At 37.5% G+C, this 25,184-nt stretch overlaps 6 protein-coding genes and 1 pseudogene across 10 annotated transcripts; 4 read left to right on the forward strand and 3 right to left on the reverse strand.

Moving 5' to 3' along the window:
* Positions 1 to 923: 923 nt before the first annotated feature.
* On the forward strand, positions 924 to 3,118 carry LOC112179214 (alpha-1,3-arabinosyltransferase XAT2). Of its 2 annotated transcripts, none has more exons than XM_024317561.2 (3): positions 924 to 1,310; positions 1,423 to 1,683; positions 1,788 to 3,118. In XM_024317561.2, the coding sequence occupies exons 1-3, from the start codon at positions 1,169 to 1,171 to the stop codon at positions 2,969 to 2,971; spliced, it is 1,587 nt and encodes a 528-aa protein (XP_024173329.1). In that variant the 5' UTR covers positions 924 to 1,168; the 3' UTR covers positions 2,972 to 3,118. The 2 variants fall into 2 exon arrangements, with proteins under 2 accessions (XP_024173329.1, XP_040368000.1); XM_040512066.1 differs by having other exon boundaries at positions 1,217 to 1,310; positions 1,434 to 1,683.
* Positions 3,119 to 4,385: 1,267 nt separating this feature from the next.
* On the forward strand, positions 4,386 to 5,706 carry LOC112176262 (annotated as a pseudogene).
* A 1,287-nt stretch (positions 5,707 to 6,993) lies between these two features.
* Positions 6,994 to 8,233, forward strand: LOC112175610 (beta-1,2-xylosyltransferase XYXT1). Its single transcript, XM_024313311.2, has one exon. The coding sequence runs from the start codon at positions 6,994 to 6,996 to the stop codon at positions 8,212 to 8,214; it is 1,221 nt and encodes a 406-aa protein (XP_024169079.1). The 3' UTR covers positions 8,215 to 8,233.
* A 187-nt stretch (positions 8,234 to 8,420) lies between these two features.
* Positions 8,421 to 10,451, forward strand: LOC121050545. 2 transcript variants are annotated; one of them, XR_005803313.1, is made up of 3 exons: positions 8,421 to 8,586; positions 8,723 to 8,861; positions 9,046 to 10,451. XR_005803313.1 is itself a non-coding variant. In XM_040510938.1 (3 exons), the coding sequence occupies exons 1-3, from the start codon at positions 8,543 to 8,545 to the stop codon at positions 9,210 to 9,212; spliced, it is 339 nt and encodes a 112-aa protein (XP_040366872.1). In that variant the 5' UTR covers positions 8,421 to 8,542; the 3' UTR covers positions 9,213 to 10,451. The 2 variants fall into 2 exon arrangements, 1 of the variants encoding a protein (XP_040366872.1); XM_040510938.1 differs by having other exon boundaries at positions 8,734 to 8,861.
* Positions 10,452 to 10,543: 92 nt separating this feature from the next.
* On the reverse strand, positions 10,544 to 18,533 carry LOC112176873 (DExH-box ATP-dependent RNA helicase DExH3). The gene is made up of 19 exons (XM_024314976.2): positions 17,925 to 18,533; positions 17,487 to 17,641; positions 17,269 to 17,356; positions 16,935 to 17,180; positions 16,712 to 16,807; positions 16,310 to 16,498; positions 16,009 to 16,168; positions 15,806 to 15,936; positions 15,507 to 15,680; positions 15,155 to 15,427; positions 14,373 to 14,567; positions 13,775 to 13,978; positions 13,576 to 13,645; positions 13,319 to 13,467; positions 12,696 to 13,004; positions 12,359 to 12,418; positions 12,080 to 12,232; positions 11,884 to 11,994; positions 10,544 to 11,716 (listed from the first exon to the last, which is right to left on the reverse strand). Exons 1-19 carry the CDS (start codon positions 18,339 to 18,341, stop codon positions 11,219 to 11,221), a joined length of 3,678 nt encoding a protein of 1,225 aa, XP_024170744.1. The 5' UTR covers positions 18,342 to 18,533; the 3' UTR covers positions 10,544 to 11,218.
* Positions 18,534 to 19,236: 703 nt separating this feature from the next.
* LOC112180335 (putative B3 domain-containing protein Os04g0346900) lies at positions 19,237 to 21,595 on the reverse strand. Its single transcript, XM_024318867.2, has 4 exons — positions 21,184 to 21,595; positions 20,074 to 20,353; positions 19,787 to 19,968; positions 19,237 to 19,682 (listed from the first exon to the last, which is right to left on the reverse strand). The coding sequence occupies exons 1-4, from the start codon at positions 21,307 to 21,309 to the stop codon at positions 19,431 to 19,433; spliced, it is 840 nt and encodes a 279-aa protein (XP_024174635.1). The 5' UTR covers positions 21,310 to 21,595; the 3' UTR covers positions 19,237 to 19,430.
* Positions 21,596 to 21,772: 177 nt separating this feature from the next.
* LOC112178707 (probable protein phosphatase 2C 8) lies at positions 21,773 to 25,145 on the reverse strand. Of its 3 annotated transcripts, none has more exons than XM_040509913.1 (10): positions 24,741 to 25,145; positions 24,522 to 24,630; positions 24,189 to 24,225; positions 24,029 to 24,103; positions 23,743 to 23,795; positions 23,422 to 23,583; positions 22,982 to 23,065; positions 22,586 to 22,675; positions 22,306 to 22,421; positions 21,773 to 22,200 (listed from the first exon to the last, which is right to left on the reverse strand). In XM_040509913.1, exons 1-9 carry the CDS (start codon positions 24,998 to 25,000, stop codon positions 22,314 to 22,316), a joined length of 978 nt encoding a protein of 325 aa, XP_040365847.1. In that variant the 5' UTR covers positions 25,001 to 25,145; the 3' UTR covers positions 21,773 to 22,200; positions 22,306 to 22,313. The 3 variants fall into 3 exon arrangements, with proteins under 3 accessions (XP_040365847.1, XP_040365846.1, XP_024172666.1); XM_040509912.1 differs by having other exon boundaries at positions 21,796 to 22,200; positions 22,374 to 22,421; positions 24,741 to 25,140; XM_024316898.2 differs by having other exon boundaries at positions 21,796 to 22,200; positions 22,374 to 22,421; positions 24,029 to 24,073; positions 24,741 to 25,139.
* Positions 25,146 to 25,184: the final 39 nt, after the last annotated feature.

The raw sequence follows: 25,184 nt of genomic DNA on the forward strand, positions 1-25,184 counted from the left end.
GTCTATTTCCAATTGATTTTAAAATCTAGATTTTGACATAATATCAATTTACCGAACAATTGCATTTCCAATCATGTTTTCAGACTCATATTACTAGGCATGTGAAACACTCATATGTTGAACTTGAATGACTCCGTCTGATTTATATGATTTGATAATGAATTCTCATGTGATGAAATTGTTGAGAAATCTCACAGCCCACCATAAATTTTGAGCTAAATGTCTAGATTTATGCTAATTAAAGTGATAATCACGGATGACACTCTTTTGAAAATAAAAAATAAAAATTAGGTACGTGGCGCTACACATAGTGGGAATCCAATACTAAATTTATTCATGTGAATTGAAAGCATATAGGGGGAGGGGCATAGTGCCTAAATTACGTCGAAAAGCACATCCCCAATGATATCGAGAGACTCCCTAACCACACATACTTCTCATCAATAGCACTAGCAAGGTGAGCAAGTCTATGACATTTGCTTCTCAATACACATGACTAGCATGAACACCAGGACCGGAGTATCTTTCATAAAGGCCTTCGTATCAACTAGCTAGTAGAGAGTTATCCTCCCCACACCTTTGTACAGCTGCTATCAAAGTTTCATTGTCACTCTCAAATCTCTATGAATTTATCGGTGTAGAAAATCACGTATTAGATCTACGATCGTAGTTGGTTTGCAGCTTTCAAGTAACGATGGAATCCACGGCCGGCAGATTAAGTGTTACGAAATTCAAAACCAATCATGGAAGAAAGATACATGTTTGTCACAACAGTCAACCAAAATGTCCCTTTCGTAATATCTATTTTTTTAGTTTTGGAGAATCTACTAGACAATCAAAGCTAACAAAAATCGTGGGGTGCAACAATTTTATAGAAAATGCACCTCCAACTTCCTCCAATATTTGACATATATACAAAATGGCCTCCACTTAAGTCTTGCATGCTTCACCATCTAGCTACTCAATCCTCTCAAGACTTAAGCTAGCTAGAGGGAGGTCATTCTTGCTTAGTCTTCGTGTCTTAGTTTGTAATGATCATCATCTTCTTCACCAAAATATAAGGCCTGTAGCTAGCTTTCATATGCAGAAGTTAATGGCCTTTTAATTAGTCAGCAATTTGAGTACGTACGTACATAGAGTTAGTGTAGTATTATATTACAGAGTGAAAATGATGTACGATTCGATACTTGCCAGAAGCTTTAGTCGGCATGAGCAGAAGAAATTAGGATATGGAGCATTTCTTTGCTGCTTGTTGATAGCATTGTGCTTTTGCACAGTGCTAAAGCCCAGTTTGAATCCTCTACCACCTTGTATGTCCTTTTCCATGTCTTCTTCTTCAGCATTTTGTGTACTATATATGTAAATTATTCTTTGTAATCAACATGCATGAAGTTTATGTTGATGTATTTCATTTTAATTCAGTGAATTTGCAGCGATCACTTGGTGTCAGAAACAAGATACTGGCACTAATGGAGTCGAACAAGGAATCAAACAGCTCTGAGCATGTAATCAAAACTAAAGTTGATCGCATCATAAAGACTGAAGAGTTCAAAAATGCGAGTCTTATTCATGAAGATGAAGTAGAAGATTCTAAACAAGAGCAGAAAAATGAAAGCATTACAGACAGTGTTACTACTAGTCCCATTTCAAGCAGCGGTGACGATGATGATCAAGAAACAAAGAGTATGTTCTCTAAAATTTCCTTCACAAGAAATTAATGCATTAAGTTAGCTTCAAGTATATTTTGCAGTTCTTGAAAGCTAATGATTTAAATATTCATTTTGCAGTTGTTGAAGTTGTGACAAAGAGTGTGGAGCCAATTATTTGCAATGTCAAGCAACCAAGAACTGAATATTGCGAGGTCAACGGTGATGCTCGGGTTGATGGAAAATCCTCCTCAGTTATTGTTGCTTCATCTCAACTGGAGATGTCATCAGCTAGCAATAGCTCCTGGACTATAAGAACTTATGCTCGAAAAGAAGATCCAACAGCAATGAGTCACGCTCGGAAATGGTTTGTGAGACCAGCAAGTACTGATGACCAGGAATTTCCTCAATGTAGTCGGAATCATAATGTTCCAGCCATTTTGTTTTCGAGTGGAGGATACACCGGAAACCATTTCCATGATTTCACTGATGTGGTGATTCCTCTCTTCATAACTTCACGAAAATACAAGGGTGAAGTTCAGTTTCTTGTCACGGATATACGACCATTTTGGATTGAAAAGTTCAAAGCAGTACTAAAAGGATTGTCCAACTATCAGTTCATTGACATTGACAAAGAACAAGTAGTCCATTGCTTCCCAAGCATAACCGTTGGCCTCATACGACACGGAAAGGAGCTGAGCATCAATGATCCTTCAAAGTATTCTCTTTCTATGAAAGACTTCAGAAAGTTTTTGAGGACAACTTATTCCTTAAAGAAAGTTAATGCAATTAGAGTCAAGGATGGTCAACGCAAAAAGCCTCGGCTTCTGATCATCCCAAGGAAGAGAACGAGGTCTTTCACTAATACAGTAGAAATTATGAGAATGGCAAAACGCTTGGGGTACAAGGTAAGTGTGGCAGAAGCTAGCATGGACGTCGCAAAATTTGCAGAACTTGTAAATTCTTGTGATGTATTGATGGGAGTTCATGGAGCTGGCCTCACAAACATTCTTTTTCTTCCGGAAAATGCAGTCTTCATCCAAATACTTCCTGTTGGAGGGTTTGAATGGCTTGCGGCGACCGATTTTGGAGAGCCTTCACAGGATATGAATCTCAAGTACTTGGAGTATAAGATAAGCAATGAGGAGAGCACATTAATACAGCAATACCCACTAGACCATGCAGTTTTTACTGACCCCTACTCTATTGGAAAACAGGGGTGGGAAGCCTTCAAGTCAATCTTTTTGGATAAGCAAAATGTAAAACTCAATGTCAACAGGTTCAAACCCACTTTGTTAAAAGCCCTTGAGCTTCTGCATCAGTAGGTCATTGTTTGATTTCTAGAGGAAACAAGTTCCTCTAGGTCATGTTACTTCATGTAATTCTTTTCCGTTTTGTCTATGTTTTTTAGCCAAGTGTTTCATCTCATTGTTTGAGAGGTCCCTTTTGTATAGAACTTGAGGAAGGAGCATCATGAAATTTATAAGACTCTCTAGCAGGTACTTAATTGTGATAACAAATGACTTAAATGATATACATATATAATGCAATGAGAGAGAACAGTGCATAAATATCAAATAGATTTGAATGATTATAGTCTTTAATTTACTAAGGAAAAGTATAGAACAGATTAAGTGTTTGGTATATACTCATTTTAAAACACCCAATGGACTAGGAATCACAAGTTATAGAAGAGGGTATTATAGACAAAAGCCAAGCTAGGCAGATGGAATAAAATACAGACCAGGCCAAAGCCCCCATCTCTCCTTTGTCATCATGTTAAACAAACATTTTGCATTTTTCATTTGGGTTCTTGTGCCATATAGAGATTCACAATAATAGACGTCATTCTATGTTTTTTATTAAATTTTTGTTGCTGCAGTCAAAAGTTATGATTAGTATTTAGTATAGCAGAATAACTAACTAATTTAAAACATAATAAGTAACTTTACTAAATTAAACCAATTCCACCAGGAAACACTGAATGTAGCAAGGACAAGAAAGTTGGTTACTATGTATGTACAATTGTATAGAACTGCTTTCCTTCTTAATTGTTTCCAATGCAACTGAAATTTCTAGCCATACATATTGCTAAATAATATAACATAGATGAGAAAATATACAGTGAAATATCCATCATTTTTATGCAAAATTTAGGAACTATTCCACTGTAATTTGATTTGATCTGATTTCTATAATATTGTTAATTTGTTGAACTGGTTGCTGTTATTTTAGGATTTTATTTATGTCTTTGTATGTATTTACTTGCCTTCCTTTTACTTTGGTTTTTGTATAAACATGCATGATCCATATATTTCAGGTTTGATTCAACAAACTGCATATATAGTTGAATTGAGAGTATATATCATATTTTAAGGCTTTTCAATTAAAATTTTCAGTACTTTGTTGTATGATACTAGTTTTAGTGAACAATGAAGTATGACTCGATACTTGCCAGAAGCTTTAATGGCCTTGTGCTGAAGAGATTACAATATGCGGCATTTTCTTGTTGCCTACTCATAGCACTGTGCTTTTCTACAGTATTCAAGCCTAGAAATTTGATTCTACTAACTTGGGCAGTACAAAATTCTGAAGCAGTGCTGCAAAATACCAGCAGTACTCCCAATAGTGCTACTAGTAACAATTCAAGAAAAGGCGACGAGGATCATCACAAGACAGAGTAAGAACCCTGGCCTAGGAACTAATGCATTAAAATTAATTGAGTAAATATTGCAATTGATGAAGTTCATGACACGAATATCCATTTTTGCAGTTATTGAAGTTGTGGCAAAGAAATTGGAGCCAATATTTTGCAATTTCAAGGAAAGGAGAACTGAATATTGTGAGATCAACACGGATGTTCGGGTGGCTGCAAAGTCATCCTCAGTTTTTGTTGCTTCATCTCAAATGGACATGTTAGCAGATGGCAATACCTCCTGGACTATAAGGCCTTATGCTCGAAAAGAAGATGCAACAGCAATGAGTCACGCTCGGAAGTGGTTTGTGAGACCACTGAGTACTGATCACCAGGAAATCCCTCAATGTACTCAGAATCATAGTGTTCCTGCCCTTTTGTTTTCGACTGGAGGATTCACTGGAAACCATTTCCATGACTTCACTGATGTGGTGATATATTCCACTCTTTATTACCTCTGGACTATATAAGGGTGAAGTTCAATTTCTAATCACGGATACAAGACTATGGTGGATTAAAAAGTTCCAAGAAGTACTAAAAAGATTGTCCAACTATCAGTTCATTGACATTGACAAAGAACAAGTAGTCCATTGCTTTCCAAGCATAACTGTTGGCCTCATAAGACATGAAAAGGAGCTGACCATTAATGATCGTTCAAATTATTCTCTTTCCATGAAAGACTTCAGAAAGTTTCTGAGGACAACTTATTCTTTGAAGAAAGCTAATGCAATTAGAGTCAGGGATGGTCAGCACCAAAAGTCGTGGCTTCTCATCATACCAAGGAAGAGAACAAGGTCTTTCACAAATACAGGAGAGATTGGGAGAATGGCAAGAAGCTTGGGGTACAAGGTAAGTGTGGCAGAGGCTGTAGCCATGAACGTCACGAAATTTGCACAGCTTGTGAATTCTTGTGATGTGTTGATGGGAGTTCATGGAGCTGGCCTCACCAACATTCTTTTCCTTCCTGATAATGCAATCTTGATCCAAATACTTCCATTTGGAGGGTATGAATGGACTGCAAAGACAGCTTTTGGAAACCCTTCACAGGATATATATGAATCTCAGGTACATGGAGTATAAGATAAGCAATGAGGAGAGCACACTCATACAACAATAGCCACTTAACCATGCAGTTTTTACTGACCCTTACTCTATTGCGAAACAGGGGTGGAAAGCATTCAAGTCAATCCTTATGGATAAGCAAAATGTAAAGCTTAATGTCAATAGGTTTAAACCCGCTTTGTTGAAAGCCCTTGAGCTTCTGCCTCAGTAGGTCATTAAGTCGTTTTTTAGTTTGTAGAGGGAACAGTTAAGGTCTTCTAGGTCATGTTACTTCATGTAGTACTTTACCATTCCTTGTGTTTGATATCATTGTTTGAGATGTCACTTTTGTATACAGAACTTGACGGAGAAGAATTTATGAAAATTTGAAGACACTCTAGCACTTACTCATGATAATAACCCAACAACTGACATATGTTATAGCCAATGCAATGAGAATAGTTCAGAGATATTAAACAGATTTGGTTTTTAGTCTTTTACTACATGAGAAACGTGGAACACATTAAGTGGTTGGTATTGATCATTCCAAAACTCAAATGACCAGGACACCAGTTAAGGGAAAGGTATGATAGACAAAAGCCAAAGCTGATGAATAACATACAGACCAGGCCAAACTCCCCATATCAGTCATCTCTCCTTTTGTCATCCTGTAAACAAACATTCTGCAATTTTCATTTGGGTTTCTTGTGCCATATGAAGATTCAGAGTTGACATCATAAATACATTGTAGCTTTTTCTTTACTAATTCACAATTGCGAAATTTCATCGATGCAATACAAAAGTTTGATTAATAGAATAATTATGCATCATCATCAGCAGTCAATACAGAATGACTGAATTAATTAATGTAGCCAATCACACTGAATGTTGCAAAGACCAGAAACTTACCGAGTATGTATAAACTACTTTCCATCTTCCAACTGTTTCCGATGCAATTCAACTTTTTAGCCATACATTTTACTTAAGAAAATGTAGTGAATAAGCAAATGCATACACTGGATTAGGAATCTTTTTTTAATTATGACAAATTCAGAACTATTCCACGTTAGTTTGATTTGATATGTTCTCTGGAATTTTGTTAATTTGTTACTTGAACCGCCGGTTGTGTCATTTTAGGAATTATAATCTACATAGCTTCCTGTTAGTTTGTTGAATTCTTTAGTCATACATTGCATCCTTATATTTCAGGTTTAATTTCAACAAATTGCCTATAGTTGAATTGAGAATACCATATGTTTTGGCTTTAAAATAGCCTTTCATTTAGCATTCTGAGAAGAGTTTTAGACTTGCAACAATGAAGTTTGACTCAACACTTGCCAGAAGATTTAATGGGATTCTGCAGAAGAGAAAATTTGCAGCATTTTCTTGCTGCTTACTCATAGCACTGTGCTTGTCAAGTCTACTCAAACCTAGCAATATGAATATACCAACTTGTATGTCCATCTTTTCTTCTTCCACACTTAATTGTCTATGTCAATATTTTTCGAATACATACTAATATTACTATGCTGCACATGGTGATAGGTTTTGAGTAGCCATATATTGAAAACTACCTTTGATTTTCTCACAGTGAATTTGCAGCTGTACCAAATGGGTGTTGATCTCAAAATGCTAGCCCTCAGTGAGACAAAGATATCAGAACCAATTTGCAATGTTATGGAACCAAGATCTGAATTCTGCGAGATTGAGAATAGGGATGTTCGGGTCAATGGAAAAGTGTCCTCAGTGTATGTTGTTTCATCTCAAAGGGAGAATGTGATAGAAGCTGGGAATAACTCATGGAATATAAGACCTTATGCTCGAAAAGACGATGTAAAAGCAATAAGCCTCATTAGGAAATGGTCAGTGAAACAAGTAAGTACTGGTGATCACCAGGAATCGATCCCTAAATGTACCAGAAATCATAGTGTTCCAGCCATCTTGTTTTCTCTTGGTGGATATACATTAAATCAGTACCATGACTTTGCTGATGTGATCATTCCACTCTATGTTACTTCTCGAAAATACAACGGAGAAGTTCAGTTCCTTATCACTGAGAATCGTATTAAGTGGATTCAAAAGTTCCAAGAAATACTAAAAGGACTTTCCAAGTATGAGCTTATTGACATTGACAAAGAATTAGAACAAGTCCATTGCTTTCCAAGCGTAACGGTTGGCCTGAAAACATCTCGCAAGGAAATGACCTTTGATCCTTTGAGATATTCATATTCTATGAAAGACTTCAGAGGGTTTCTAAGAACCACTTATTCATTAAAGAGAGCCAATGCAATCAAAATCAGAGATGGACAGCATCAACTAAAAAAGCCTCGGCTTCTCATCATATCAAGAAACAGAACAAGGTCTTTCACAAATACGGGCGAAATAACTCAGATGGCAAGAGACTTGGGGTACAAGGTAACTGTAGCGGAGGCTGACATGAATGTGTCAAATTTTGCAAATGTTGTGAATTCTTGTGATGTGATGATGGGAGTTCATGGAGCTGGTCTTTTGAACATGCTTTTCCTACCGGAAAATGCAATTTTTATCCAGATAATTCCAGTTGGAAAGTTCCAATGGATTTCGACAACATACTATGGAGGGCCAGCAAAGGATATGAATCTAAAGTATTTGGAATATAAGATAAGCAATGAAGAGAGCACACTGATACAGCAATACCCACTTGATCATGCAGTTTTTACTGACCCCATCTCAATTGGAAAACAAGGGTGGATGGTATTCAAGTCAATCTATCTGAACAAACAAAATGTAAAGCTTAATGTCACTAGGTTTAAACCCACGTTGTTAAAAGCCCTTGAGCTTTTGCAGCAGTAGGGCATTGTTTAATCGAAGTTCCAACGCATGTTATTCCTTCTTCTTTTTTAAACAATTTCATTCATAATATATTAAACTTATGTGGGAGTGTGGCACACATTGTTTGACTCTGACCAAGTAAGGAGAAATTGAAATGTATTATAATTTCTTATCAAAACCAATGCTTCAATATATATGCAAAATGGCTTTCTGAATAACATTTTTAGTGTTAAATTATAGTTGTTTCAGTAAAAATGAAGTATGATTCAGTGATTTCCAGAAGCATTCATCGGCTTGAGCAGAAGAGACTAAGATATGGAGCATTTCCTTGTTTCTTCCTGATAGCATTATGCTTTCGCATAGTGCTCGAGCTTGGTCTGATTCGACCAGCTTGTATGTCATTGATTCTCTTTCTTTTGCTATTAGTCTATGTTAACATGACGTTTTGTTGGAAGTTTTAAGTTCTTACTGAAGTACTCTACATGATTTTTAGTTGCTACATTGATGTAAAACTTTCATTTACTCACAGTGAACTTGCAGCTGTCAGTATTCAAAGGTGAACTTGACTGGGAGATGGGAATCGAAAGATATTATAGATGTCAGTCTTGAAGTAGGAGACTTTGGTCTACGGGAAAATGAGAGACATGAACCAGATGCAGAGACAAATAGTAAGACACTACCTCTTTTCCAGTTGCTTATATTATTATGAAATATGCATAGCACTATCAAGTACTAGCTAGCATCACTTATCAAGAGAGTTATAGTGGAAACCTGTCTAGCCAAATGTACATTATTTCTGACTATACAGTAACATTACTTAGGTTGATCGTCTAAGAAAATGTTCATTTTCAGTTGCAGAAGTTGTGACAAAGAATTTGGAGCTGATTTGCAATGTTAAGGGATGGAGAAATGTGTTTTGCGAGATCAAAAAGGATGTTCGGGTGGATGGGAAATCGGCTCCAGTGTTTATTGTTTCATCTGAAATGGATCTAGGAAATGGAATAGCTCCTGGACAATAAGACCATATGCTCGAAAAGAAGATAAAAGGGCAATGAGGGATACACGAAAATGGTCAGTGCAACAAGTAACTAGTTTCCAGGAAATGCCTCAATGTACACGAAATCACACTGTTCCAGGCATCTTGTTTTCAACTGGAGGATATACAGGAAACCATTTCCATGAATTTGCTGATGTGGTTATTCCGCTCTATATTAATTCTCAAAAATATGATGGAGAAGTTCAATTTCTTATCACTGACAAACGATCTTGGTGGATTACAAAGGACAAAGCAGTACTACAAGGACCATCCAAGTATGAGGCTATTAACATTGATGAAGATGTAGTCCATTGCTTCCCAATCACAACAGTTGGCCTTAAACGACATCCCAAGGATCTGATCCTTGATCCTTCACTATATTCCTATTCTATGAAAGAGATTTCCTAGGAAACACATATTCCTTGAACAAAGCTAATGCAATCAGAATCCGAGATGTTCAACGTAAAAAACCCCGACTCCTGATCATATCTAGAAGCAGAACGAGGTCTTTCACAAATACAGAGGAAATTACTAGGATGGCTAGAAGCTTGGGATATGAGGTAACTGTTGCAGAGGCTGACAAAAACATGTCAAAAATCGCAGAAGTTGTGAATTCTAGTGATGTGTTAATGGGACTCCATGGAGCTGGCCTTGCAAACATTCTTTTCCATCCTGAAAATGCAATTTTTATTCAAATACTTCCTGTAGGAGGATTCGAATGGACTGCAGCAAACTACTTCCGAGAGCCTTCAAGAGATATGAATCTGAAGTATTTGGAATACAAGATAAGCAAGGAGAGCATATTGGAAAGTGAACCCCAATTGAATAAAAAAAAAAAAGGGGATGGGAAGAGAGTTTGACTTGGAATTCTGAAAAGACAGAATCTAAAGCTTGATGTCGATAGGCTTAGGTCGACTTTGTTAAAAGCCCTGGAGCTTCTGCATCAGTAATCAGTTGCTTATTTTCTAGTCGTAACAAGCTCCTCCCGAAATCTTTTCCTTTAAGAAGATAATGCCATTAGTCAAGAGCTCGCTAATAAGCTTATGTGATTTGTGTACCAGAGTCAACAAAAGTTGAAATGCAGTTCATATAGCTTAATGTGCTCTTCTTTTACTCTATTATATAGACTCAATGAGAGCATTTAGCAGATGGAGAGCACTAATGTGTTTGCTCGGTCAGTTGTACGGCGAGAATGCAACAATTGAAACCTCTACACAACACGGTTTTATATGATAAGAACGCTGTTTTACTATGTGACTATCAAGCAAACATTCAAACATGGAGTGGAGTTGAAAAGAGAGAAATGACGCGAAATAAAAAAAGTAATGGATTGATAGAAATGAATAACCAAGCCTTATATATTTCCTAACTCGGAACCCCACTGGTGTTTGTCGTCTAGCCACAAGTTCTAGTGCAAGGTTCCTTTCCTCTAAAATAACATATAAGTGACAATAATGAGTTGTTGCTTTACAGATACCTCTTTAGTAGAAAACAAAGGACTTCCCTCACTTTGCTCTTACTGCGGTCTCCAAAACCTATATATACAAACGGGCAGCTCATTGGCACAGTAGCAGGCAAAGATCCATGTGATCCTTTGTAACCTGCAGAAAATACTGAGTAGAATAATCTACAACTTCAACAGCCAAGGTACCTCTTCGTGCTCCACAAAGAATGTGCATAACCACCCATTTCCAAAAATATGGGTGGTATGCCTAAAAAGAATATAATCTATTACCCCTTTCCAAAGATCGGTCCGTAAAGGTAATCAATCACCAATCCTTTATTCTGATGTAGCTTCTAGACTAGTGGCAGTTCATCACCTGAGAAGATTCACAATCAAATTTCATTCACCCAAACCTTTCATGTTAGACCGGCCTCCAGCAGCTTGTCATTGTTACTGCTCAATGCTTTACTCCATCCTAAGAAAAGCAAGGCTTAATGCAACTCTTTGAAAGCAATGCTTAACTCCACTATATGCAAAAATAATGCTCAACTCCACTTAGCGCTATCAAATGAGGTCGTTTTATGGATTTTCTTTCTACTCTTGTTTAGAAGCATTGACATATGGTCAATATCTGTGGAAGATGAATGGTTATCGCCCTTTAACCAGAGCACAGCTTCAGCAGCTGCTTCCTTCTCTGCTTGTTTCTTACTATTGGAAGGCTGCCCTACAAAATTCAACCCATTGAATATCACTGTGGACCGAAACTGGTTGTTTTTCAGTTGTTTTGTTTTGTAGGTGGGAGCTTCATGTCCTGCTCTGACAAGCAATGTTTGCAGCTGACTTTTGGAATTGTTACCCCCGCTTTTACCATTATCGCCAACCCTCAAGGTGCCTGGACCTAACTCTTTCGTTATCTTCTTTGAGGGTACTGGCATCTTGCGACCAAAGACAAATCTACCATCACATCTGTCTTCAGAGACCAGTAATCTTAGGGCTGATAGGAGGTTAATATGAGATTGCATATCCAATTTGGGATCTATAAGCTGTTTTGAAAGAACACATCACCATGTTAGCATTTAGCTATAAACTGAGTGATGCGCGTGTGTGTGTGTGTGTCAGACAGAGAACTGTGACATGGGAGCAAAACCAAACAACATGTATAGCAAGTGCATTGAACTCGAGAGCTAAGATGGCGAAGCTAAATACAAACCTTATTATGAATCAGTTCCTCAAGTTCCCTCTTTAAGCTAACATATGTATTTGCTAATGCAGGATTCATGAAAAACTCCAAGTATCCTCCCAACATCTTCAGGTGCCCATCCTACCAAACCAAGTAGGAGTATTTAGCATATTTTCATCAATAACAGAACTTGGAGAAACGAGCAAAGCAAAGTTAATGAACCTACCAGTCCACCCCTGGAAATGTTGCCTCCAAACAAAAGGAGCACCGAATCAGATACGCCGGTTGAATCCCGAAGGAATACTGAATTCACTTTCACCTTTTCATTGAAAACTAGCCATGGATATGGAATTTTAGGCACCGAAGCATTGACAGAATTCTGTTTTGCAGATCCACAATTATTATCAAGATATCAGAAGAATGATGCATAATCAAAAAGGAATAATTGAAATCAATGCCACAAAGAAACAAGCATGTAGGGCTGTAGCCAAAGGTGAGAAACTACCGAGTATAGAAGTACTTGTCCATCTTCCATTGTTTTCAACGAAATCGACTTCTCTTTGTTCTGTGGAACACAATTGCACACATCATACACCATATATGAGATAAAACCAAGCCATCTTCAAGCAAACCAGTAATGCAAATGAATAAGAGAACTTGATGTAAGGACTACAGACACCTTCTATCACTCTTTTTGCTCGATTAAACTTATGACACCTTTTCTCTGACCTCACCCAGAGAAAGAGACAACTACAAGGAACTATGAATTTCTTCTTATGTGCCAGAAAGATTTTACAAAAATAAAAATACACCAACATTGTAAGCTATGCATACTGACTTACCACAACAGAACATATTCCAGGAAATAATCCTGCACAGATGATTGCTCGGATAAGCTGTTCATCATAGCTCAATGTATTGCAGTTCTCAATGTTGTGATCAACCAAACCAGCATCCTTGAGCAAGAAGAAGAACTGCTTCCGAAGAGAGTCAATGGCTTTTAGAGTTTGTGCAGAAAGAAAATTTCTCCAGCAGTACTCATAACCAGCTTGCGATCTTTCAGCATTTTTCCAACCATCATATGCTCGGATAAGAGCCAGATGATCGCTGCTATCACGGCCAGAAAATTGTGCTTTCGCCGATTCCGCAAGCTGCAACAATTGAAAATAAAAAAGTTACTCGACAACCCATGCTTGTTGATTTCCTATGAAATAATGGGAAGCCAAGATCTGCCAATACAGGTATTGAATAATGACCAACTAATCTTATTCATTGCATATCCAATACTTTGAAGATGAAGTATAAACGTCAACATCTAATTCAGTATAAAGTGGGAAAACATTTTTCACAAACTACAAAAAGCACAATATGTTGGCACACCAGGGGTAGGGGAGACATCACCAAATACACAACAGAGCAAATTAAAACTTCAAAATTGTTGACAAGAACAATATGTCATACTCACATCCTTCTTGTCAAATGGCATCATGAATGGATCTCTCATACTAAGGCCTGCAACAATAGTCATTATTGGATCTAAACAGTTGAAGATAGCCCCTAATATGAGCATTTTCCCAAGTTTTGGCTCAACAGGAAGCATTGACAGGTGGCGACCTGCAGAGCATACAATCAATATTTAAGCTAGCTACTTGCAGACAAACCAGTTGCAATTTTTGAAAACAGCTTTGAAAATAATACTGCGGAATAACAGTTATTCATCACCTAATACTGTGAGATCTTCATTGTCATCTAAAGCCCCTATGATCTTCAGATAATCAACAGCATTTTGAACCTACAAAAAGAAATAAAACTCAGAAAACAAACATGAGTATCTGCACAGCAGTTATGAAAGTTCAAAAGAATTTGACAAAATTATCCTATGGTAAAGAAAATACTCAAGAGGATGCAGATAGGAATTTACCGACAAAGGTTCCGGTGACTGCAGTGCCTTAGAAAGGAACTCAGAAATACTTCCAAGTTGTAGACTCTTGATTTGTAAACATAGAGACTGCAGAGGCGTCCTCAAAAGTTCAGGCAATTGATAATCAGCAAAGGCATCATATACACATCGGGGATATAGATGGTAACACTCGCCGGGTTGAACACGACCGGCTCTTCCTCTTCTCTATAGATTTGAGAAACTAAATTAATATTGCAAATCCATTTAAAATATAATTGTAAATTGCAAACAAGATAACATTATATAACATCATAACAGTAAACAAGATTTTAGGTTCCCAGATTTACTCACTAAAGTATGTTAAAACCAATCTGAAACTTGTTTGCTACTTTCAGTAAGTCTTCACAAGTGGAATGAATAAATACAAAGGTACATTTTAAGAAGGAAAAGAAAAACTGAGCACAGCAAAGGTTATTTAGTTTACAAACTATCAACCTAAAAAACTATTGAGAGAGAGAGAAAGAGAGGATAAATCTAAGCCCCATGAGAGAAGTTAGAAGTCGTTCATTTGAAATTGCATCAACTAGTTTAAATATTGAATCTCTCAAAACTGTCTTACTTGCCGGGAAGCAGCCTTTGATATCCAGGATGGAAGCAAACAGGGAGTATTATTGAGTGCATCATATGATGTTTCTTTCGCCTTTCCACAATCAATCACAAATACTACATCATTGATAGTGATACTGGTCTCAGCCATGTTTGTAGCCAGAACGATTTTCCTAACTCCATCTTCTGGTTTATCAAATATCAACCTCTGTTTACAAAAGCAATAGAGAAATTATTACTAAAGATCAAAGACTACATGTCAGAACACAAACCAATGCCACCCTACTGAAACTATGAACTGGGAAGAATGAACAAAACAAAAGTGATAAGTTCCACGTTAAATTGTTTAAATGTGACTTCAAAAGATTTATCCAACATGTGTGAAGCTGTAGTAGCTCACTGATTATGACATTCTTTTGCAGAACTAACAACTCAATTAGGCTGTCTTAAGGGATCATGTTTTAATAAATTTTGGATTAAATTACAAATCATCAGTAATAAGGTAAAAAAAGTAACCCCAATACAGTAACAGTGATCGTCACAATAGAGTGTTTAGGACCGATACAGTCATAAGACTCGATACATTTCATTGATCAAAGTTTTTATAAATCTGAACCATGCAAACCCATGATTAGCATATCATTTTAGACAAAAACCTTCATCATCTTTTGATGGATGGAGAATCCCAATATATATGGATAATTTGATGAATTTTTATCCATAGGTTTTTCATCACTAGAACGGGGTAGTATAACTATATCCATTGAAAACAAGACTAAAGAACAGTGACAGCACCTGTTCAGAGCTAGGCATGGAACCATGACAGGCAAGCAGCAGGACCCTACTAGGATCTCCTAAAAGGGGATGAGATTGGAGTTGATCTTTCAAGGAGTTTATGTCATCCCAACCAGTCATAAAAACCAAAATAGCACCAGGCCTTTCTTTCCTGACTATGTGGCAAAGCACATGCTCAATGAGATTAAAACCAATGGAGTCCGGATTCCAACAGGACAGAGACTCCTGAGTCCTTGGACTGTACTCCCTAAAGTCAGCAGCTTCAAGTGCATCCTGTTTAAGAAGGCACAGAAAAGTCAAAATACAAATCCTAGACTTGCAAAGAAAATTACGATACAAAACTTTTATATACCTCAACGGTAGAAGCAATTTGGCTCTTCCTCTTTTTGAAAGCTTGAGCTTGTTTCTGCATTTTCCACGTCTTATCTTGACCATAATCATCAATTTGATTATATTGATTTAACCGATATCCAGTCATTTCTAGAATATTCTCCAGAAAATGTGCTCGGACCGGGTATGTAAAACCCTGTAAGCAAAGCCCAATCCCCAATTAAAAGTTAGTCCAGCATACCTTATGAGGAAATCACATCTCTTTCAAAGGATATATAAAACAACAAAAAAGAAATTGATGAACTAGTTCCCTGGACTTACAGGTATATGGATCATTGGAGCACCATAAAAGTACGAGGAGAAAAGCTCAGCATTTAAGGTTGCACTCATCAAAATCAATCTCAACTCAGGACGGCGAGAGAGAAGTTCTTTCAGAACGATAAGAAGAAAATCTGACACAAATGCAAAAGGTTACTAAAAGTAACGTTTGAAAACCCATCAACAAAGATAAATTCAAAAATTACCTTCATTCATTCCACGTTCATGAATCTCATCAACAATGACATGTGTAACACCTCTCAACTTTCTGTCGACAAGTAATCTTCTCAATAGTATGCCTGTGGTGCAAAAAAGAAGCCGTGTGTCCCTCCCTTTCATTCCTTCCAGCCTAACTTTGTAACCAACCTTTTAAGAAAAAAGAAAGAAAAAAAGTAAATTCAGATTAGCCAGAAAAAGTTAAATGATCAACAATCCTAGCTGAAAATAAAAAAGGATTATGGCAAGATTAAAACTTTGAAGAAAACAACAATGACATTAAGAACTCACTGATTCCCCCAGATTCTCCCCTCGTTCTGCAGCAACTCTTTCAGAAACAGACATGGCAGATATTCGTCTAGGCTGAGTACAAATAATACTACAGACACCTCCACGACCAGCTTCAATCTCAGATTCTAAAATGTACTGAGGAAGTTGTGTAGTTTTACCACAACCTGTTTCACCTGAGACAACTATGACCTGCTCACAATCAGAAACGTTTGTTCAGTTAACCACCAATACACAGAGAAATTAACCAAACAGTACACTGCTTAATGCTGATACAATAGTTTAACTAAAGTTATACCTAAAAAAGGATGTATAAGATTATCTAAACAATGGGGAAAGCAACCATATTAAGGAGCAAAAGCAATCGACCATAAACAGTTCTAAAAATCAAAAATCATAACTTACCTGATTTTCGGATATGGCTTTTAACAAGGAATCTTTCTCTTTATATGCAGGCAGACTTCTACGAAGTTCAAGCATCTTTTGACCTTCGATGGATTCCTGTAAAAGATGATTTTTTTTTTTTTTTTTTAACATGGATGCTTATAAGAAATAAAAAAAGATAAACAAATGTAAAAGGGCCAGACTTCTAGCTTGCACAACTATGGCAAAAGGGAAGAGCAATGACCTGCCATTCTTGTTGCTTATTGAGCAATCGCAAGCTTTTCTGCTGAAGAATTCTCTCCATGGCAACACTATTCTGTATCAAGGGCTCCTCCTGCTCGTAGAGTCCCCCGTCTTTAGCTATACTTCCATTACTATTTGACCTTGACATTGAAGTATGCGATAAATTTCCTCTGCTGATTGGCTTTTGAGAAAGATGAGCTTTGAGATGAGCATCAACATCTTTATGCAGTCCAAAAGGTAAGACAACCTATAAATGCTTCAAAAAGTTAGAACAATATAATGGTCACAAAGAATTACATGCAAGACTGTCAATTTATAAGCATGCAAGAAAGTACCTCTCTTTGTGGTCGCCTATCATCCAGATCAGGTCTGTAATTTGGCTGCGGGACTTTACTAAAGACTACAACCTTTGAATACTGATGGCTGCTTGAGAAATTTCAAAATCAGATAACAGAAAAAGGAGATAGAATACAGCAAAAATGCGTGTATATAATATGCAGACTTACTGAACTAATAAAGCTATATAAACTTCTCATCTAGAGAGAAAATATACCTATATAAACCCATCCCTCTTGCCAGTTCTGAAAGATGATCAAAATCACGCCTGTCCTTCCTGTCCCTCGACACCACTTCTTGCTCATCTTTGTTGCGAACAAGCATGGTTAACTTCCATCTCCACTCATCGATGTTGTCAATGGTCGAACCAGTCTAAATACCATCATATGCATAAATATCAACAGCAGCATTAGCATTTCAATTCAATTCGAGTATACAAACTTGTACTTAACTACTAAAAGGCGCCACATTTACATCGAAAGGCAGTAAATTGAAATAAAAAGGTCCAGGCTTCAGTGCTTAGAACAATGCTCTATAATCAATCAACACACTATCCATTATGGAAATGCAGCAATAATGAACTCGTTTTCGCAACTCCGAAAACAAAACTCCATCCAATTTTGCTCTAACCAAAATCCAGCAGAGAAAGACTAACCATCTCCCGGCGAGAGCTCTGACCCGACCCGAACTCCCGGTCCGAATCTTCACTACCCGACTCGTCCTGGTACGCAAACCTCCCATACCCCTGCTTCTGCTGCTGCTGGTACCACGCCGGCACGGCCGCAACGCTCCTCCGCCGCTGCTTCCAATCCGTCCTCTCCGCCGCACGCGACGAGGACGAGGAGGCCAGGCAAGTGACGTCAGCGTGACGGCAGCAGCCGGAGGAACTCCATTTGAGCAGGCCGGTGACGGGGTGAGTGTGGTAGTGGCCGTTGGTGTTCATGAAGCATCCGAGGAGGAGGAGCGACGGCGGCCGGAGGAGAGAGAAGTGGTGGTGGCGGGGTTTGAGGGACATGGCGGTGGAGGTGGTGCGGATTATTATAGAGCGGTGGAAGAAGGCGGAGTAAGGCATGGTGGGAGTTAGGGGGAGTGGGTTTTTTCAGTTGGGGAAGTTAGGGTGGCATTTGCTGAAATTAGGGTTTATGACACGGGTTGGTTGGGTTTATGGGGAAGGTTGAGAAGAAGTGGCGCTAACACCCTCTGCGTCACCACCTCTAGAGCTGGACTCTCTTTTTCCTCTCCCTCTCTCTTTTTTCTCTCTCTTTTTTTTTTAATTCTTTTTATCTTATCGAACAAAAATATATATATATATATATATACACTGTTAGTAATTTTGCGTCTGCTGCAAACCGGTTTGGACTTGCGTACGTAGAACTCGTGAGGTTTTACGTTTCTTTTTTTAGTTATATTTTGCATCGGTTAGTTTGTTACTGGACTAAATAAACTAAGAACGGAACAAACTAGATAAATTAACAATATAAGAATTGAAATATTAAAAATATTTTGCAGTTTTTTTTCGGCGATTTGTTAGATGAACTTTATTGAATGATGCAAGTAGGTACTTTTTCATGTACCATATAGGTGGTGAGGCACGAGATGTAGCGTAGTCCCTTCAGTCTTATCACCTTAATGTAATTTATATACACGTCTCATATTTTACTAACTATGAAAACAAATAACTATTTATTGAATAAGTAACGTGTAGTTTAAGGTGGAGTATTCTAGGTTTAAGGGGTGCAACTCTATTCATATCAATGAAATGAACTTTGCTGTTCATTCAACATGCATGTTCAGCGTGATAGAATTGTCCTGTACTGACCGAATTTGGTAGCTCATGAGTGTTCTTGAGCTCTTAATTGGCTTTGAAGTTGGAGAGGCCATGACCATAAATCATGACGAGAAATGAGTCCATTCAGCAACATTACCAACTTGAGAAACAAACAAGAAATCAGACACTAATTCAACAACATCAATCGAACACTAGCAAATAGATAATAGTGCTAATAGAGGTCATCTTCGCATAAGGTTGGAAACAACATCAAGTTCACAAAAGCTGGAAACGTCAACTTCTTCACATAAAGATCAATACAACATCAACTAGTCATAGGCTACGGGCTACCAATGTAGTTTCAGTACAGAGTCAGGTTGATATATATAGCCTTCATTTAGCTCGGTATACGTAGACTTTGAGCTTACGTTCGCCTATCAACTGGAACAGACAATCATCACCTGCTTCCAATTGATTGTCCTGCACAAATGCTCTCCAACCAGCAGCATTGAATCTTCCATTTCGCCTACTTTTGTCGATTGTACAATGAACAGTCCAAGTTCTCTCACCTGAAGTTTGTAAGGTCACATCGGAATAAGACCCTATTTCACACAGATGTTCGATGGTGAAATACGAAGGTACTCTCTGCAAATATGAGAAAAGGAAATAGTAAACACATTATCCAGTGTATCCAACACATTGATTTCTCTCATTATACAACCTGGCTATGTTGAGAGAAGCTAGCTTACCAATATAGCTGACAAGTATGATTCAGTCATTGTGATCCGAAAACTTGGCTTGTCCCCGAATATGAAATTGTTAGCTCCATAAAAGTCATGTTGGTTGTCATTGTTTTGGTCTCTACCAACAGATGATGCAGAGGGAAAGGAGCTACCTTTTAAATTGGGTGTAGACATGCATCCACCAGCTCCTGTTTGATTCCCATGATTAATACCATGAAGTATGCATCCCAGTTAAAATTGTCATAAAAATTCTAAATGGTTACTGACTTGCACAAACTTATTTTAATACGTACCTCCTCCACGAATTGGGTAATCCATTTCCATATTGTTACAGTGGAAAATGTGTACTTGGAAATGAGAATGTTCGCCTTCATAGCTGAACACTATGAAGTAATCTTGGTCTATGGAGTAAAAGTCTGTGAACTGTTCCCATCCTTTTTGTAACCAGATTCGGCTACCACGAATCGTTTTTTTCAGTTCTATTGGCCATGATGTTCCGCAATTGGGAACCTTGAGGAATATGGAGTCTGCCATACAATTCCCATACTTCCTCACAGCTGGCTCTGGAAGTTCCTGAAATTCATATATAGCTTCCCAAAATTGATATGTGCATGCAATTACAGCATTCAGGAACATCAATGTACACATGCAGTGATCATCATTCAATGATCAAGACGAAGGGTATGCAAATCAATCAAGATGAACTTAGTAATGTTTATGTAATGATCAACATGTCTGATCGTATTGCTTAATCAAGCCGCAGACTCGATAGAATGCTACAAAATTAATAAAGACTAAACAAGAGTACTGCAAAGTGCAAACAAAAGCATGTAATTGCTCCATTCTTCTAAATGAGAGAATAAAACATGTAAAGGTCTAGATGGGGCATGAGAAATGAACTAAAACCGCATTTTTTCCCCTAAAAGAACAAAAAAGTTTTCAGCTTTCACGTTGATGAAATATCAGAAACCAAGCAGATATAAAATCCCTTCTTTAAAAAGACCGAGTTTTTTTCATATACAATTATACATTATGAATGAAATTCTCTCTAGCTCTCATAAAAAAAAAATCAACTTCTTCTCTTACATGTTATTTTTTTCTTCTTTTTGTCTTAAGAAAAAAAAAGTTTCTGGTTTCAAGCTGAAAAAAGTTCAGTAATCAAGCAGATGAATTCTTTCTTCTTTCTTTTTTTTTCCTTGCCAAACAATGAGAGTAAAAACATGCAACTTTCAAGCTGACAACAATTGAGAAATGAAGCAAAAATTAACTGAAAAGGTTTCAACTTTTAAGGTAAAGAAGCTAAGAAATGAGGCAAATTCACGTTTTTACAGTTTTACTACCAGATTTGCAAGCTTTGGCTCATGGGACAAAGTTAAAAGGCAGAGGTTCAAGCTCAAAATTACCTTCCCATCTTGGAGATCCACAGCAGTAACAATCTTCAAGCAGAAGCTTGGAGAGTCCACCGGGAAGGCATGTCCTCTTCCCTCTCTCTTGCTCCGAGAAGCCATTGGGCGTGACATTGTGGCCATCTCTGTTCAAAGGTTCAAACTTTCTTTTGGAAACTGAAACGTTCAAACTATGATGGCCTGTTTTTTGGGTGAAGGTTTTGGACTACTATTGAGATGCAGGTATAGTTATATCTCTCATCCTTAGAGGGACAGTCATTAACTCTGTCAGTGAGTTAAATTGAAACCGTGTACTCCAGTCATAACTCTGTCAGTGAGTTAAATTGAAAGCGTGCAGCAAGTAGTTCATAGGACAACGGGTCCATTAGAATCTCCTCCTTGCATTTGAAAAGGCAAATGAACGGTCTAGATTTTGAACCCTACGGTACATTATAACACATACAACACAAATACATTGTTTACTTGCAAAAATTGTAGGCAAAAAAGACATGTTCGACAAATGGACTCAAAAAACATTAATAGAAGACAGTGTCGTATCAAAGTAACTTATTGTCAAGCCGTAACCAATGCCTTTCTTCTCTACAAATTAATAGATAACGTAGCAAAATGTGATAGCAATGGGAGACTTCATACAAGTAAATGTAGCTGATGTCCAAAGTCCAAACTTACAGCATAAAAGCTTAAGCTGGGATCAGATATCAATAAATATTCAGCTATAGTTCTACAACAATAATCCATGGCTGCATTTATCAAAAATTCAGGTCACTTCATCACTGAACAACTAACCAATGGACAACAATTAGTCAGCTTATACAACCAAAGACACACACAAGAGCCCATATTGTGTTTCATAACAGGTACAGGTAGACAGTATTCCTTTCAATATGGAGTTGGCGCCTGGAATTACTTGTGCCTGAATAGGATTATGATTGCCGTGCAGTTATCTTTACAGCGCCGCTCACGCACAGCTTCTCTTACTAGAGAGCGGCTAATAGCCGTAACAGGTAGTCCCTCCTGCAGATTGCAGACAGATCATTTACAAGGAAATCAGACCACAGAGAGAAAAAATAAGAATGGCAGAGTGACTTTAGTTCAAAGTAGAAGGGCTGCCTATCTGACCAGTGGACCTATATATTCAAAATCCAGTGCAAGCCAGAATGACCACTAAGAAGAATATTTTCTCTAACCTTCAACTGTTTCTGAACAAAATCAACAGCATCACTTGGTCCAATTACCTGTAACGAATTTAGAAATATCTTATTGTTCAAAAACAAAGGAATCTAAAGAGTAACACCCAATATGGAAAAAAGATGTTTGATTAACATTTTAAATGTTAAGGAAAGACTTCAATACTCTAGGGTTGTCTCTAGTGAAGTAGTAGTAAAGAAGGAAAGCATACCCCCCAGAGGCCGTCGCAACCAAGAATTATGAAGTGCTCTCTTTCTGTAAGGTCAAATGAATGAATATCTGGGGTAGCAACAACACCAAACTGCAATTACAGAGTTCACAGAACGAGCAATTCAATCACATGTTGTAAGGAAGAATACAACGTAATTGGCCCCAAAGAAAGAGGAGGACACAACCAATAGATGGTATGAGTTTTAACTCAATACTTCAAAATAATAATCCATATAGTTTTTCATCTTTTACAGTGACATGAGCAATGTTTATTAACACCAAAATCATGCTTTGCAGGTTTAAACTTTTTCTAGATAGAAAATGTTCTTTGCTGGATTGAAAACAGATGAATCATTTAAGTACAGGGAAAAGCGTCTGAAAAAAAAAAAATTAACACCTTTTTGAACTGGCGATCTCCAAAGGCCCTAGAAACTTCAAGGCGACCCTGCAGTCGTCCATTTGAACTCACACTACCACCAGCCTGATGACACCAGCATGTTTCAAGCAGAGAGGAGTACAAAATCATTTGACTGATATAGATAAAAGTAATCTAGGCTAGAAATGAAATACATTAGCAATATTTTTATTTGGACTCAAATAATATTATCCCACTATTGAATCTGCTTTAATTCTCTGCATTCATATGAAGAACTAAAACACCATTCCCCACAAAGTAGCAGACACCAAATAGCAATACCACATATGAAAATCACATATGAAAATCATAGTCCTTTTATCAGCTTTTATTAATCATATAGTGCTTAGTAAAGAAGGTACACAAGGACTACTTCCCTAGAAACTGAACCCAACAATGTTTTACATAAATACTGCCCTTACCTTCTGAATACGAGCACGCTCCTGTGCATAGATGGCTTTGTGTTCTCTTGTTAAAACAATGGCCTTCAAAAGACGTGCTTCATCAGAACCATTTTGCAATGCATCAACAGGAGATGATCTTGCTACCACAGCTTTTGCATCCCCAATATTAGCAACAAATACCTAGAAACATCCAGTAGCATTACAATCAAATACAAGGTGCCATTACCTTCTTATAGGAACATCATAGTCATCTACTTGGAAAGAGAGTTGAATTGTCATCTATCATTCTTTATTAGAAACTTTAATATTGTTTCTCAATACAAACAGAAGCAAACTTACTGTTTTTCCTAATATCCAAACACATACAGCTGTAGCACCGTCTTGCCATCCCCCTGACACAATATAAAGCCAAAAAATAAGGACATCATACAACATTAGCCCATTAAATAGTTTTGGATTCTTTTACTTATTTTCAGGACAAAAGATTTGACCAACAAAAGTAGATGGATGAATATATGGATACACAAAAGATGTGATGAGTAACTGTTTGTGATGCAATCCTTGCAGCACAGGATCATCAAAACAAGAGAAATTCAAAACAGAGGATAGAAGATTAAATCTGTACCTGCAGCACTTTCTTGAAGAATAGCCTCATCAGTTTTCCGAAAACCTAAATTAGGGAAATTCAAATACATATCACCTACTAAGAAGCAATCCAAAGATGGATGAAGTACTATACGATAAAAAAAGAACATATCTTGCAAAGTTGCATAGTAAATTCGTACCATCAAGAATGGCTTTCTTAGCTGCTTTCACATTCAACTGCAACACCACAGAATCCAATTAGACTCGAAGTAACAGATTCCAGGAATGCAAATTGTCAATACAGTAAGTCAGACATCAATGCCGCATAAGAGTTAACCACATTGTGCATGCATGAAATTAACAAGGTAATACTATAATTTTCAAGCATTATGATACTTTTCCGATAACCCCCTAAATCGGTTTCATCAATGAAATCTTGTTTACCAATTAATTGTCATCAAATCATATGATTATTTCACTATAAGCTATCAAGTGCCTTAACATATACATGAAATCAGACCAAGTAAACAGACCAACTCACGTGGTAATCCAGCCGAAAGCACATTCGAATGCAAATGCTTCTGAGCATACTCTGCAGCTAATCGACCTCCATGCCCATCATAAATCGCAAAATGTGCACACCTGAAACATCCAAAGTTCGAAACTTTACCAAACACCTTACAATACTTCATTCACAATACTATACCAAACCCAAAACTGAGCATAATAAGCAAAACCAAAGCGTCAAGAACCTCAAGTTTCCCTGAAAACCCAAGCTCGCATCCAAGAGCAGAACCCACGCGTCCTCCATGGCGTGCCTTAACCCCTTATCCTCTGCTACCTCAGCTTCGATTTCAAAACCCATTTCCCTCGCATCTGAATTTGCCTCACTTCCACTCGAATCAACTTCTGGGTTTTGGCTTTGATCGATTTTCAGCTTCTTTGCAACTGAGCTTGAATCCCCGGAATCGCTCTCGCGCTTTGGCTTCGAGTTTTGGATAGCTTCACTCATTCTCTGCTCAAAGATTCAACCTTTATCTCAAATTTTCACTACTCAAAACTTGCTTGAGCTCTCAAGATCTTCTTCGACCTCTAGAATGAGTTGAAGCTCTCATTTTTTTATAGATATACAAAGTTACACAAATAGTCACACCATTTCGACTTTTTGGTTATTTTATAGATTTGTCACTTTTGTT

The sequence above is a fragment of the Rosa chinensis genome, chromosome 7 (assembly GCF_002994745.2).
Source record: "Rosa chinensis cultivar Old Blush chromosome 7, RchiOBHm-V2, whole genome shotgun sequence".
Lineage (NCBI taxonomy): Eukaryota > Viridiplantae > Streptophyta > Magnoliopsida > Rosales > Rosaceae > Rosa > Rosa chinensis.